Consider the following 16505-nt stretch of genomic DNA (forward strand, 5'->3'; position numbering starts at 1 on the left):
CTGAGAGATGCAGATAGGTTTGTGCTGTCAGATGTTCATGGGTCATCTTAATTGTGCTTACATTCACCTGTGGCCAACTCGAATAGTATTGGAAACAACCGTGTGAGCAGATTGTCTAATGTCTTGGGAGCTGCGGGAAATAAAGAATGTAGGAGAAAGGGGAGGAACAGTAAATAAGAAATTCTAGCCAACTGTATCAGAATTGTGTTACTGACGCAACGAACATAAAGTGAACTGTGTCAAATAGTTGAGTCTTTCAAAAGGGACAGTGCAATCTTGTTCTTGAATAGATCCCGATTTAATTTCAATTTGTTTCTGGCTCTTGCATTGGAGGTGTGTGTGTGTGTGTGCGAGTGTGCGAGTGCGTGGGTGTGTGCACGTGTTACTGCAGTACAGTATTTGACTGAAACACATGGACGTGGGTCCGGTAGTGTGGTGGTTCTGTTACTCGACTAATAATCTAAAGAACGTGAGTTCAAATCCCACCAGAGCAGTTTGGGAATTTGAATTCAGCTTTAAAAATGTCTGGCATAAAGCTGTCGGATTGTTGTAAAAAGCCCAACTAGTTCAGTAATTTAGGGCAGGAAACCTGCTCTGTCCGTTGTATCCAAACCACTGCTAGCAGTTGAAGAAGATGGCCACCAGCACCTTCTCGAGGCAGCTCGGGGACGGGCAATAAATGCCGGCCTTGTCAGCAACGCCAGAGAAACCTGTGTGGCAGCGAAGCCAGAGATTAAACAAATCTCTGCAGCTGTTGGTTTAACACGATGGCGAAGCTGCCTGAGCTGGTGTCTGTCCTGAACACATGCTACATAATCCTCATTTTAATTCTTCCGTTTCCCCATTTTGACAGTGTATTAGAAATTGACTGAATAATGTGTGAAAGAATTTAGCACAATGGACAAATGAAGATCTCAAAAGGAACCTCTTCAATTAGCAAGACACATGCATCTTAATCTTTCCCAGCAAATTGTAATCTCGGTGCGCTCACTGGGAACTAAGTGGTTCCACATGGAGAGAAAAGAATAATCTGCATTGCCCCAAACTCCAGACCATGAGCAACATTTATTTTTTTAATTATACAAATAGTGAGCATTCTGCAGGTACAGTAATTCAGTTTTGTTGATCTGCGTACCATCCCTAAACCCTTGTCCAGTGGAGTTTCTGCAATGTGACTCTTACAATTGGGCTCCCCCCCACCCCACCCCCCTCCCAATACCATCCTTGTGTTTATTGTCTAGACTATAGTTCGATAACCAGACCGAGTCTCTCTCTCTCTCTCAAACTAAAACCTGTGTCTTTATTTGCTGCCGGGTATGAGCTGGTGTACCCCGGTTTTAACAGTGAACCCCATATTGTGATGTGTCACTAACTGAAGAATATGTTGGACGCTCGCCGCGCTTTCCCGTCACCTCTGAAGGTGCAGAAACGGCACATCACTGGGCCACAGATTGTATAGGCCAAGACAACTTGTCCAGATTTATATACAAAAGATTGGTAAGATACTAACTACAGTAATCAAACTGAGACTAATACAAATGGAGTTGATGCCGCATAATTCTTGTAGCTAGCCTCCTCATATATTTTTAGAAATACAATCTCTGGTGATAGATACACAATGCTTTATTTCTTGTGGCACTTCGATCACCTTCCCTTGAACATAGAGGTGAACAGCAGACTGAACAGCTGGGGAGAGTCCCCAGATTCGCTTCCTTTGATGTGAAAGCAGTCCCTTTGAAGAATGTCCTCAACAAACAGCTCGAGAAATAATACATCACAGTAAGCAACGAGTTAACGGTCCAGGAATCGTGTCTCTTAGTGATGTTCATATCTGTGACACTCAATGATAGAAGAAATTACATTTTGTGATAGCTATTGCCAAGAGAAATTCACAAAGTAGCAATGTATTCAGAGAATGGGTTATGTTTTAGTTGGTCAGGCAGAGATTGAAACACTGAAATCTCATTTAGGTCTGATGTTCTATTCAATACAATGACTGTGCCTGATAGCATGCAGCCAGTTACCTGTATAGGTTACCTACATACTAACTTTGTCACGGACAAAGGGAGTTTTCACACACACTTCTCCAGGGTCGCAACCAGCCGAGGCTATTTTTACATTGGGGTTTACCCGATCTAAAATCCCATAAAGTAAAGACGGCAGTTCCTGCATTCAGCACAGTCACTTTGCAAAGCAGCGAGTCAGTCACACCCTCGGACTTGTGTTCTTATAACTGGACTCATTCCTTGTTCAGCCCTTCAGAGGAAGCACACCTCAATTCTTCTGGAAACACGGGAGGCCTTTTTCCCCCTTTTTTAATATCTTAATGCCAGACAGTACAAATTCCAACAGGAAAGCAGACAAACATTTAACTATAAACAGGCAAGGTGCAAACATACTCTGAAAATTCTTCAGAGGCAAATCATGGTGATTTACAGATTGGTTAGTTTGACATTTTCTTCAAATGGCTTTTAAACAATGGTACGTTGATGGCAGAGCAGTTGGGCAGTTGCCTCGTATGCTTAAGGGTTTAGGCAGCTGTGGCGGGGGGTGGGGTACTCAGTCACTTGTACACAGCGGGTATCTACCTGTTCTGGGGGCGTGGCAATGTGGAGTCAGTATTCGTGAATGCCTGGGAAGGGATGGTGGTGATCTACCATTTTCTGCCTGTCCCCGTGTGGAGATGTGCTGTGTTGTGTTTGTGGGGGGCTGGGGAAGGGGGAGGGGGTCTAGGCCTCCAGGAAAAAAGTTCAGCCTGCTCGACAGTCCCAAGCCTGAGGATTTTAGAATTCAGCAAAGGATGACCAAGAAATTGACAGAGGAAAAAATAGAATGAGAGTAAACTAGCAAGAGACATGAAAACCGCTTGTAGAGTCATCGAGTCATAACACTACAGAAAAGAGGCCATTCGGCCCATCGAGTCCGTAGAGCAATTCAGTCAGTCCCATTCCCCCGCTCTATCCCTGTAGCCCTGCAAGTTTATTTCCCTCAAGTGCCTATCCAGTCTCCCCTTGAAAACATTGAGTGTCTCCACTTCCACCACTTCCGTCGGCAGCGAGTTCCAGGTCCTCACCACTCACTGCGTAAAAAAAGTTTTCCCTCACATCCCCCCTGTATCTCTTGCCCAAAACCTTAAATCTGTGTCCCCTAGTCCTTGTGCCATCAACTAGTGGGAACAGCCTTTCCCTGTCTAGCCTATCCAAACCCGTCATAATCTTGTACACCTCTATCAAATCACCCCTCAACCTCCTTTGCTCTAATGCAAACAAATCCAGCTTCTCCAACCTGTCCTTGTAGCTAAGATTCCCCATCCCCAGAACCATTCTGGTAAATCTCCTCTGCACCCTCTCAAGGGCCTTCACATCCTTCCTAAAGTGTGGTGACCAGAACTGGACGCAATACTCCAGTTGTGGCCTAACCAGCGCTTTATAAAGGTTCAGCATAACTTCTCTACTTTTGTACTCAATACCTCTATTTATGAAGCCCATATGCTTTGCTAACCACTCTCTCAATATGTCCTGCCACCTTCAGGGACCTACACACAGTAACTCCCAGGTCCCTCTGTCCCTGCACACCCTTTAAAACTGCCATTAAGTGTATATTGCCTCTCCCTGTTCCTTCTGCCAAAATTCATCACCTCACACTTCTTTGTATTAAATTCCATATGCCACTTGTCTGCCCATTCTGCTAGCCTTTCTATGTCCTGTTACAGTCGATTGATATCATCACTGTTTGCCACGCCCCCAAGTTTGGTGTCATCAGCAAATTTAGTGAGGCTTCGAAAGGTATGTAAAAAGGAAGAGATTAGCGAAAGTAAACATGGGTCACTTACAGGCAGAGACAGGAGAAATTGTAATGGGGAGTAAGGAAATGGCACAGGCATTAAACAAATACTTTGGCCCCGATTTTCGGCTTGTGTGGGAAACGGTCGGGTTTCCCCGAATGTGGGGTTTCTGACACAGTGTCAGCCAGCTCCACGCAATTTTCCCTCAATTGGCCAATTAATTCCCAACATGTGGGAAGCCTTGCTAATTGTCCAATTCGAGTCAGAAATCCCCACAGTATGATGTCATCATTTGTGGTGCTTTCAAGGTCCATAGCAAGCACTGCATCCTCTGAAGGCTTCCAAATGAGCCATACAGGATGGCAGAGGAGCCTGCAGCAGCTGTGGCCAGTGCCAGACCCCGAGCTGCCTTCAAAATCGACGAGGCTTCACTGCAGGCATTATTGGATGGGGTTAGGGCCCACAGGGAGGTCCTCTTCCCTAGGTCAGGGAGGAAGAGGCCTCCCACTGAGACCAATGCTGCATGGATGCAGGTGTCAGCAGATGCCAACTCGCTGGGAGTCACCAGAAGAACCTTGGCATTACATCTCTAACTCCTTCCTTTACTCCCCCACAGTACCATCCAGAGCCCCTGTCCTCACTGTGGAGGAGGAAGAGGCTGTGCAGCCAGACTCCTCCGAGGAAGCTCCAACCTCAGGGCACAGCATCAGCAGAAGTAAGCACACCCAGCACCAGCGCAAACACTCACACCTCGGGGGGACCTACGGGACATAGAGTAGTGTTGTCACCTGGTGTTTCACAGCTCACAAGTGAGCCTCAGCAGATTCTGGAGACCGGGACAGCAGTGGAGAGTCCTCGTCAGAGGGCGCAGGACTCTGCCAGCTCAGCTCAGCTGCACTGCATGTCGGCCCTCTGCCTCTGGGTCCATCCGCAAGAGAAGAGGTGATGGATCTCCATGCACAGATGCAGGAGTCTCTGGCAGGTTTTGTCTCCAGGGTCGCTGCGAGTGTGGAGCGAATGGAGGAGTCCATAGCGACCATGAGCAGAGCCTTTGTGGAGTCATTGGCGCATGAATGCATCACCATGGAAAGGTTGGCAACCTCCATGGAGGAGATAACTCGCCAGGGTACGGAAAACATGGTGAGTGCTCATAAGAGAATGACATCTCTTGAGGAGCGTTGGCCATCTGTTGAACTGAGAAACCAGATCTTCATGGAAGTCCTTCTGAGTAGGACTGCCAGTGCAGAAACGATCCCACTGGCCCCCTAAAGCGCAGCAAGGTGCTCTCAAGCCACTTCCAAGCGCTGGCCCCTTCTGGCCTGTGCCGCTTCAGGTGAGTGAGCAGCAGCCTGGTGCTCATCCTGCTGTTCCTGGTTCTGCTGCTGCTGCCTCTGCTGTTGGAGATCCTCTAATACCAGGAAGGGAAGGTACCAAAGGCCTCCCATGCTTCTGGCAGATGCTTCCATTGAGGAGGTGCTGAGTTAGAGTGGGGAAAGGGGCTTCCCAGGAGCTCACACTGGAGAAGTATGTGAGGCTCCAACTTTCTACAGCTGCTCCTAAGGCTTCAAAAAGTCCCCCCAAGCCTTGATCAACAAGGTCCTGCAGCCTGCAAATGCTGCCTATTTAAATCTCTTCAGCCCTCAGCGACCTGCTGCTGCAAGCAAGCAAGCCAGCTGTTTTCACACTAGCTCTCATCGGCGGGGTTCCCCGCAGGCATGTTTCATGTGGGGAAAGCCCCAAAGTCGCAACGGCCCCGGAAAATCTTCCTTAACAAGGTGATCATTGGTGATTAGTGCTCCGACGAGCAGTTCCGCCAGCGGCGGCCGGGACTGAAGCAGGTGATGGAGAAACGGCGGGGGGGGGTCCCGACCTGCTTTTTCCGCGATTTTCAGACCCCAGCCGCATGAAAAGCCGCCCAACAGCTGCCAGAAAATCGGGGCCTTTGTATCTGTCTTCATGGTAGAAGACACAATCAACATTCTGGAAATAGTGAGGAACCAAGGGTCTAGTGAGAATGAGGAGCTTAAAGTAATTAGTATTTGTAAAGATTTAGTACTGGAGAAATTAATGGGACTAAAAGACGACAAATCCCCATGACCTGATGGCCTACATCCTAGGGTTTTAAAAGAGGTGGCTACAGAGATAGTGGATGCATTGGTTTTGATCTTCCAGAATTCCCTAGATTCTAGTCCCCATGAATTGGAAGGTAGCAAATGTAACCCCGCTATTCAAGAAAGGAAGGAGAAAGAAAACGGGGAACTACAGACCAGTTAGCCTGACATCAGTTTTAGGGAAAATGCTGGAATCTGTTATTAAAGGACGTGATAACCGGACACTTCAAAAACCATAATATGATTGGGCAGAGTCAACATGAATTTATGAAGATGCAACGAGTAGGATGGATAAGGGGGAACCAGTGGATGTAGTGTATTTGGATTTTCAAAAAGGTTTCGATAAGGTGCCATCCAAGAGGTTATTACAAAAAATTAGGGCTCATGGGGTTGGGGCTAATCTATTCGCATGGATTGAGGATTGGTTAACGGACAGAAAGCACAGTAGGAATAAAAGGGTAATTTTTGGGTTAGTAGGCTGTAACTACTGGGGTATGCAAGGATCAGTGCTTGGGCCTCAGCTATTCACAATCTATAACACTGACTTAGATGAGGGGATCGACTAATGTATCCAAGTTTGCTGATGATACAAAGCTGGGTGGGAAAGTAAGCTTTAAGGAGGATGCAAAGAGGCTGCAAAGGGATGTAGACAGGTTAAGTGTGTGGGCAAGAACATGGCAGATGGAGAACAATGTGGGGAAATGTGAAGTTAGCCCCTTTGGTAGGAAAAATAGAAAAGCAGAATATTTTTTAAAAGGTGAGACTGGGAAATGTTTGTATTCAGAGGGACCTGGATGCCCTTGTACACAAATCACTGAAAGTTAACATACAGGTACAGCAAGCAATTAGAAAAGCAAATGGTATGTTATTACAAAGGGATTGGAGTATAAGAGTAACGAAGTCTTGGTGAGACCACACCTGGAGTCAAGTACAGTTTTGGTGTCCACACCTAAGGAAGAATATTCTTACCTTGGAGGGAGTGCAACAAAGGTTCACTAGACTAATTCCTGGGCTGAGGGGAATTGTCCAATGAGGACAGATTGAGTAGACTAGGCCTATATTCCCTAGAATTTAGAAGAATGAGAGGTGATCTCATTGAAACATATGAAATTCTTTAAGGGGCTTGGCAGGGTAGATGCAGGGAGGATGTTTCCCCTGACTGGGGAGTCTATAACTAAGGTCACGGTCTCAGAATAAGGAGTCGGCCATTTAGGACTGAGATGAGGAGAAATTTCTTCACTCAAAGGGTTGTGAATCTTTGGAATTCTCTATCCCAGAGGGCTGTGGATGCTCAGCCATTGAGTATATTCAAGACAGAGATCGATAGATTTTTCAATATTAAGGGAATCAAGAAATATAAGGACAGGGCAAGAAAGTGAAGTTGAGGTCGAAGATCAGCTATGATCTTATTGAATGGTGGAGCAGGCTCGAAGGGGCCGAATGACCTGCTCCTATTTATGTTCCCAGATCTCACTCGAGGCTGCACATCATGTGTGCTGTGCCTTACACACGTATCCATTCCACACTTGGTTAATCCACATGCTTTTGGTGGGGGCAGTGCGACTTCACTGCAGGAAGGGAGGCTCATCTTCTCACTGCTAGCAGCGAGAGTCCTCCCTTTAAAATGTTTTTTTATTTGCTAATTTTCTCCCCTCAGGGCTTCTTCAGAGGGCATCGACTTCTGCTGGGGTCCGATTACACAGTTACTGACCGCCCTCTGGAACCTCGCTTAAGGTACCTCAGCATTCTTCCTGGGTTTGAGTACAGGAACAAGGATGTCTTGCTGCAGTTGTACAGGGCCTTGGTGAGACCACACCTTGAGTATTGTGTGCAGTTTTGGTCGCCTTATCTGAGGAAGGATGTTCTTGCCATGGAAGGAGTGCAGCGAAGATTCACCAGGCTGATAGCTGGGATGGCAGGAATGACGTATGAGGAGAGATTGGGTCGATTGGGCTTGTACTCGCTGGAGTTTAGAAGAATGAGAGGGGATCTCATTGAAACTTATAAAATTCTGGCAGGACTGGACAGACTAGATGCAGGGAGGATGTTCCCGATGGTCGGGGAGTCCAGAACCAGGGGTCACAGTCTAAGGATAAGGGGTAAGCCATTTAGGACAGAAATGAGGAGGACTTTCTTCACCCAGGGAGTGGTGAACCTGTGGAATCCTCTACCACAGAAGGCAGTTGAGGCCAATTCATTAAATATATTCAAGAAGGAGTTAGATATATTTCTTAAGGCTAAAGGAATCAAGGAGTATGGGGAGAAAGCAGGGACCGGTTACTGAACTTGGATGATCAGCCATGATCGCATTGAATGGCGGAGCAGGCTTGAGGGGCCGAATGGCCTACTCCTGCTCCTATCTTCTATGTTTCTATGAACATAGTGAGTGTTGGCGGGCCATTCCACCAAAGCGGGCATCACTGCCAAGCCTGATCTTGCCCTCACCTGATACCCACATGTACTTCTCAGCCGGGTGGGGGGGCGGGTCGCTGAACAGCAATCCGGCGTGGGAACTATGGCAGGCTCCCAATCACCACCTCCCAACGTATGGGCACTGAGGACATTTGCAGTGCCCCCATTGTCACCTTGGCTGAGATCAGCGAACTAAGCACAGACCTTGAACCTTTCTAATCTGTATGCCCCAGCAACTCATTGGATAAATCCTGCTGAGCTAGCGGGGAAACAAATGTTTCTGAAATGAATACCCCCCTCACTTCAGTGGTGTTGTGACATATATGGTCAGACTTTGCTGGCATTTGTAGTCCTAGTGCATGTTGACATTGTGTCCTGGTTCAGGAGATAACAAAGCTCCTTCAAATTTCCCAACATCCTGCACTTGTGTGCACTGTGACTAGTTGCCACTGATGTGAAGTGTGTGCGCTTTACTGCACTTAACATCATTCCTAATGGCCATTCTTCTTGAACCAGGTTCTCACTCTCTGCATCGTCCATCCTGACCTATTCTGAATTTTTCAAAAGGTAGCAATACTAATCTGACAAAATTTGATCATCCGTGACAGTATTACCCAGCAGCAGAGGTTTTTCAAAGGGGAATATTGGGTAACAGAAGATTGTTCAAGTCCCACTCCAGAGACTTGAGCTAAAAATCCAGGCTGACAATCCAGTGCAGTGCTGAGGGAGTGCTGCACTGTCGTCTTTCAGATTGGACGTTAAACCGAGGCCCCGTTTGTCCCCTTGGGTGGACGCAAAAGATCTCATGGCACTATTCCATAGAAGAGCCCGCTGTCCTGTCTACTATTTATCCCTCAACCAACACCTAAAAACAGATTATCGGCCCATCAATTTCATTGCTGCTTGTGGGATCTTGCTGAGCTCAAATTGGCTGCTGTGTTTACGAAACCTCACAAGTACTTCATTGGCTGTAAAACGCTTTGGGATGTCCCGAGGTCATGAAAGGCGCTATCTAAATGCAATCCTTTCTTTTACAGGCTGCCACTCGGCCTTGGGGTTCAGGTGACCAATAAGTCTTGTGCTCTTTTTAATGTTGTTTTAACCCCTCCACTAGATTATTGTCTTGTAATTCACTCTTGTCTGCTACATCCTATGTTTAGCCTTCGTGCAATGAGAAGATGCTTTAAGGACTTTACCAGTGTTGTTTGATTGTATGCGACCCATCCCAGACGAGAAGCCTGCCCTTTTTTGTTCCTTTGCTTCCTCTCTCTCGTGCTGTGCAGAAGCACCACCTTACCTCCTTCTCCCATCAACACGCCCCACTGAGGTTCAGGGAGTTCTAGTTCTAATGAATCAAGACCAAATACTTGTATCTTAATACATCCACCCCCTGATACTGATGGGAACATAGACAGAGGAGGAGGCCATTTAGCCCTCGAGCCTGTTCTGCCATTCAATGCAATCATGATTGATCTGCGACCTTACTCCATATGCCCGCCTTTGCCCCATATCCCTTAATACCTTTGGTTAACAAAAATCTATCAATCTCCGATTTAAAATTAACAATTGATCTAGCATCAATTGCTGTTTGTGGAAGAGAGTTCCAAACTTCTACCACCCTTTGTGTGTAGAAGTGTTTCCTAATATCACTCCTGAAAGGTCTGCCCCCTAGTCCTAGACTCCCCAATCAACGGAAATAGTTCCTCTCTCTCTACTGTATCAGTTCCCCTTAATATCTTGAAAACTTCAATCAAATCACCCCTTAACCGTCTAAATTCCAGGGAATACAACCCTAGTTTGTGCAATCTCTCCTCGTAATTTAACTCTTGAAGTCCGGGTAACTTTCTGGTAAACCTACGTTACACTCCCTCCAAGGCCAATATATCCTTCCTAAGGTGTGGTGCCCAGAACTGCTCACAGTGCTCCAGGTGTGGTCTAACCAGGGTTTTGTACAGCTGCAGCATAACTTCTACCCCCTTGTATTCTAGTCCTCTAGATATAAACACTAGATATATACTTCTATGAGCCTTTTTGATTATTTTCTGTACCTGTCCATGACATTTTAACGATCTGTGTAAATGGACCACTAAGTCTCTTTGGATATCTAGTGTTTATAGCTTTTCACCATTTGGAATGAACCCTGTGCTATTCAAAGTGGATGACCTCACACTTGCCTACATTGATATCCATTTGCCACAGTTTTGCTCATTCACCTAATCTATTAATATCTGTAATTTTATGCTTCCATCTACACTGCCTACAATGCTGCCTATCTTTGTCATCGGCAAACTTGGATATGTGGCTCTTTATCCCATCATCTAAGTCGTTAATAAATATGGTGAATAGTTGAGGCCCCAACACAGATCCCTGTGGGACACCACTAGTCACTTCCTGCCAATTAGAGTATCTGCCCATTATCCCTACTCTCTGTCTCCTGCCGCTCAGCCAATTTCCTAACCAGGTCAATAATTTGCCCTCAATTCCATGAGCTTCTACCTTTAGCTAACAATCTCTTATGAGGGACTTTATCAAATGCCTTCTGGAAGTCCATATAAATAACATCCATTGACATTCCTCTGTCCACTACTTTAGTCACCTCTTCTAAAAAAAAATTCAGTCAGGTTTGTCAGGCATGACCTACCTTTCACAAATCCATGCTGGCTCTCTCTCATCAGCTGAACATTTTCAAGGTGTTCAGTCGCTCTATCCTTAATTATAGACTCTAGTAATTTCCTGACAACAGATGTTAGGCTAACTGGTCTATAATTCTCTGGTTTCCCTCTCTCACCTTTCTTAGAGTGGAGTGACATGTGCAATTTTTCAATATTAAGGGACGGTTCCTGAATCTAGAGAACGTTGGAAGATTTATAGTTAGGGCATCTGCAGTGTGCTCACCTACTTTCTTTAAAACCCTGAGATGGAAACCATCTGGTCCTGGGGATTTGTCACTCTTTAGTGCCATTATTTTCTTCATTACTGTTATTTTGCCTGTGTTAATTTTATTGAGTCCCTGTCCCCAATTCAATATTAGTTTCTGTGGGATGTCCGGCATACTATCCTCCTCTTCTACTGTAAATACTGATGCAAAGTAATTATTCAACATGTCCGCCATTTCCTTATTTTCATTGACAGTCTTCAAGGGGCCCACATTGCTCCTGACCACCCTCTTTTTTTCCTAATATAATTGTGAACATTTTGTGTTGATTTTAATATCCCTTGCAAATTTCTTTTCATACTCCCTTTTTGTAGCTCTTATTGCCTGTTTTGTCTCCTTTTGTTGTTCTTTGTATCTTTCCCATTCGCCAGGATCTGTGCTAGTTTTTGCATTCTTGTATGCTTTTTCTTTGTTTTATGTTGTCCCTTACCTCTTTCGTCATCCATGGCTGCTTTTTTTTTTGGCCACTAGAACTCTTGCCCCTCGGGGGTATAAACTGGTTCTGTGTCACATTAAATTCTTTTTTGAACACCTCCCGCTGATCATCTGTCATTTTACCCATTTACAGATTTATCCAGTTTACTGTGGACTGCCTCTGTCTCATCCCATTGAAGTCAGCCTTAACCAAATCTAGACTCTTAGTAGCTGTTTCACGTTTCTCCCTTTCAAATACTAGGTTGAACTCGATCCTATTATGATCAGTATTGGATAAATGTTCATGCACCATTGGGCTGTTAACTAAATCCGGCTCATTACTAAATCTAATATGGCCTGCTAACATGACCATCTGAATGGGGTAACGAACGGAAATAACTTTATAAAATAAAAATTGTTCCTGTGCCGTGGGTGATGTTGGCAAGGCCGCATTTATTGCCCGTTACTAGTTGCCCTGCGGTGGCGGTGGCGGTGGGCCTTGTGGTAAACCACTGTTATAGTTATCACTGTATATTGTTCTCACTGTTCTCACTGTCACATCACTACACGAGGTCGCCTCTTGTCGCACTGTTATACCTGGGCTGACCACCTCCGACTCCGCCCATTACCTGCCCAGGTATAAAGGTAGCTGACTGGCTAGTATTCCTCCCTGTTGGATCGGATCACCCACGAGGGTGGGCTCTGTTATTTAGCCAATAAAATTGATATGCCTATCAATTAGTCCAATAAAAGGCGACGAGTTAAGAACGTAACTGAAGGTTTTTATTGGCTAAATAACAGAGCCCACCCTCGTGGGTGATCCGATCCAACAGGGAGGAATACTAGCCAGTCAGCTACCTTTATACCTGGGCAGGTAATGGGCGGAGTGCAAACCGCACTTCTATAAGCCGGACAGAGCAAGCCTGATCAAGGCCACCCGCCCCTTCGAGCGTCTGAGCATCGACTTCAAGGGGCCCCTACCGTCATCCGACCGTAATGTGTACTTCCTCAACATCGTTGATGAGTACTCCCGTTTCCCCTTTGCCTTCCCCTGCCCAGACATGACCAGTAACACGGTCATTAAATGCCTGAACAAACTCTTCGCCTTGTTCGGGTTCCCGAACTATATACATAGTGACCGGGGCGCCTCCTTCATGAGCGAGGAACTCCGTCAGTTCCTATTGGAGAGGGGTATTGCAGCAAGCAGGACCACCAGCTACAACCCCCGAGGGAACGGCCAGGTGGAAAGAGAGAACGCGACGGTATGGAAGGCCACCCTCTTAGCCTTAAAGTCTAAGGGCCTCCCAACCTCCCGCTGGCAAGAGGTCCTCCCGATTGCACTGCACTCCATCCGGTCACTACTTTGCACTGCCATTAACACCACCCCCCATGCTCGAATGTTTGTCTTCCCCAGGAAGTCGACTACGGGAACCACCCTACCAACCTGGCTGACCTCTCCGGGACCCGTCTTGCTGCGAAAGCACGTGAGGGCCCATAAAACGGACCCCCTGGTCGAGAAGGTGAACCTCCTGCACGCCAACCCCCAGTACGCCTATGTGGCTTACCCAGACGGACGGGAGGACACTGTCTCCTTACGAGACCTCGCACCCTCACCCCCCCCTCCCAACCCCCCGAGTCCAGCCGAGGTAGACGGCATGCCGGAACCCCACGAGCCTTTGCCGACTACGCAGACACCAGCTTTAACACCGGATAATGTAACACCGCCGCTGCGACGATCGGAGAGGCTAACGAAGCCTCCGGACAGACTGACATACCAGAGCTGGTAATACACTTCACCCCGCCGGACTCTAATCTAAACAAGGGGTGAATGTGGTAAACCACTGTTATAGTTATCACTGTATATTGTTCTCACTGTCACATCACTACACGAGGTCGCCTCTTGTCGCACTGTTATACCTGGGCTGACCACCTCCGACTCCGCCCATTACCTGCCCAGGTATAAAGGTAGCTGACTGGCTAGTATTCCTCCCTGTTGGATCGGATCACCCACGAGGGTGGGCTCTGTTATTTAGCCAATAAAAACCTTCAGTTACGTTCTTAACTCGTCGCCTTTTATTGGACTAATTGATAGGCATATCAGGCCTTCTCCTGGAATGGCTGCAGTCCATGTGGTGATGCTGCCCCCACGATGGTGTTAGGTAGGGAATTCCAGGTTATTGACCCAGCAAAGATCAAGGAATGGCCGTATATGGTATGCTATTTGGAGGGGAACTTTTATTCAAAACTTTTTTTAAACAGATGTTTTTCTTCGATGAAAGGGATAATTGTAATATGTTGTTGGAAAAATAACATGGTAACAGTACACTTGCTAAGTTTATGAAATCAATGTTCTTTCAGGTCTTACGACATGCAACTTGAAACTGAGACGGAAAGCGCTACCACATGGTAAGAAGAAAATGGCAAGGAAAATTCAGGCTATTTCTTTATCAATTTTGTTTTGTGATGTCAGTAAAATTCCATGACTGAATTTCCCACTTTGTAATGTATAGCAAGCATGTTTTGTCCCCTCCAGGAATCAACTGTGGATTATAGCTTGGTTTAAGCTTGCAGTGATTGGGTTTACCTCATTGGATTAGTAGGTTATTAAATTGTCGAGTCTGATGGTGAGCTGTACAGATTAGGAATGTCCGAGTTTGATAGTGGCTCTGTGCGTGTTAGCTGACTTTGGCTGGAGTGCTGCCATTAGCCACAGCATCCATAGGCTGGAGTCAGGTCAGGCTTTGAAGCCGGCTACCGTAACGACAGTGAACGTTATTACCTGTGACTGGTCATAGCTGAGTGCCAGGCTGCGGTTAAATAACCCAGCCACCTCAGCTTGGGTAAGGGTATCAAGCGATATGGAGCAAAGGCGGGTAAATTGGGTTGAGGTGCAGATCAGCCATGGTCTAATTGAATGGCGGAGCAGGCTCAAGGGGCTGAATGACCTTCTGTTCCTATGGTCCTATGTGACTTTATACATGCAATATCTTGTAATGTAGCACTGCCCAAGGGTCAAACAGAAACCCTTTATACTGTAATTAGTTCACTTAATTGACAAACCCTCTTGTGTTCTACTGTTTGGGTAGTGAAATAATAAACCTAGTTATGATTCTGATTTTTGGGAGGATATTAGCTAAGGATCAGGTTTGTCACAAGTAAATTTAGACAGTAGTGGGAAATCAATACTGCAGGATCTTTTGATTCAGAATGTGTAACTACACCTCTGGGTACAAAAATAATGGCTGTGACACTGCACTAACTTACTAGGTAATATGAACTTTGACCATTCTGTGATATGAAACTTGTTTGCGAGGCTTTGTCTAACAGGCAAAGAGTCATTCTTGTATCCCAACTCTACATGGGAACCAGTAGAGGAGGAGCTGGCAGCATGCTGCCTGGGATAGGTGATCGGAGAGGCACACGAGATTGGAAATGATATGGAAAGGTAAATTTAGAAAATGACCTTGCATTGAATTGAGAGCAAGACACGTGGACACAGGTTTTAAACTAGTAAAAGGTAAATTTAGGACTGAAGTCAGGACGTTCTTCCCAGAATGATTGACCAACACATTGAATAGATCCTAGTGGAAAAAACTCTAGTCGTTAGAAGAATGAATTAGATGCTGCAATGGGGTGGACATTAGGATATTCCTGGGTAGATGAACTGAGATGGACCGAATGGCCTACCTCATGGGTAATCATCTTGTGATCTATCCTTTGTACCTTTTTGTGAAGTTCAAAACTGGGATACAGGGAACCAACAGGTGTCTTCCATAGTTGAACAAAGCTCATTGAATTATTCCTGAATTACAACCAAATACCAGACTGAAGCCCGTTGAAACATGTGACTTAAGCCCTTTGCTTTAAATTGATTGATTCCAGGACAAAGCAAGTGGTCTGTGTTGAGTAGTTTCCACTTGCTTTACAATTAATTGCAAAGGAAAAATGCCTTTGAAGTGACATTTTGCATACCAGACAACACTGTGTATCGTCTTCAACCAAGCAGAAACGAATCAGCTGGGAGACAGACAGCTGGACGCTTCGCAACAGGCAGCAATAGAATTTAGAATTGCCAGCCACTTCCCCATAAATTGATATTAAAAATATATAGACTGTATGATTTGAAAGGCAACAAATCTGCTACTTCCCTCCACCGCCAGCAAATTTCACTATATTAAACACTCTGTTGTGAATTGCGTTTGGAGTTTAGCTTTCTGCCCCCCCAAAAAAAGTCACACTCCAGCTTGTGAAGGAAAAAAAAATGCAAGATATGCTAGCTGAAATATCTGGTCTCCGTTCCTGCAGCTGCATTTCCTGAGCAGCTCCCTTCATTCAGGCTCTGCCGAAGACAGCACTCCTGCTAAAACCATGCTGTTTGTTAGCTGCTTAATATTTTCCACCCCAGTGCAGCTGACCGTCACTTCGTCAACTTTAAACCAGCGCCGCACCTGTTCAAAACTGTCGAATCTAGTCCCAGGTTGCTGTCATCTAATCTTTAAGTGTTTCTGACGAGAGGGATTTTGTCATGAGTTAAGTGACTGGTATTCAAATAAAATTTAAGGACATTCTCAACATAAATGTTACAAGCTATGTTCCTATATTGATAGATATTTTGGTAAGAATATCAAGGGGTATGGAGCTAAGGTGGGTAAATGGAGTTGAGATCAAATCAGCCATGATCTAATTGGAACAGGCTCGAGGGGCTGAATGGCCTTCTCCTGTTCCTAAACTGTTAATTTTCCTGCAGCTGTACGATTGTTTTCTCATTTGTTTCCCTCTTTACACACCATTCTCCTCCCCACTGAGGCAGCCCCCTGTTGTACCATTGCTACTGGAAGCTGCGCAAGAA

At 45.8% G+C, this 16505-nt stretch overlaps 1 protein-coding gene across 3 annotated transcripts in view; it reads left to right on the forward strand.

The window, feature by feature from the left end:
- Positions 1-16505, forward strand: part of arhgap39 (Rho GTPase activating protein 39) — a 549348-nt gene that overhangs the window by 163381 nt on the left and 369462 nt on the right. For 2 of the 3 annotated variants that reach the window (XM_085987363.1, XM_085987364.1), the window contains exon 2: positions 14015-14062. In XM_085987363.1, the coding sequence (XP_085843489.1) occupies positions 14015-14062 (48 nt within the window). Of the gene's footprint in view, positions 1-7540; positions 7630-14014; positions 14063-16505 lie in introns of those variants that run through there. The other variant, XM_085987365.1, reaches the window with a different exon arrangement.

The sequence above is a fragment of the Somniosus microcephalus genome, chromosome 5 (genome assembly GCF_052327205.1).
Source record: "Somniosus microcephalus isolate GS21.2 chromosome 5, FLI_Smic_1.0, whole genome shotgun sequence".
In the NCBI taxonomy this organism is placed as follows: domain Eukaryota; kingdom Metazoa; phylum Chordata; class Chondrichthyes; order Squaliformes; family Somniosidae; genus Somniosus; species Somniosus microcephalus.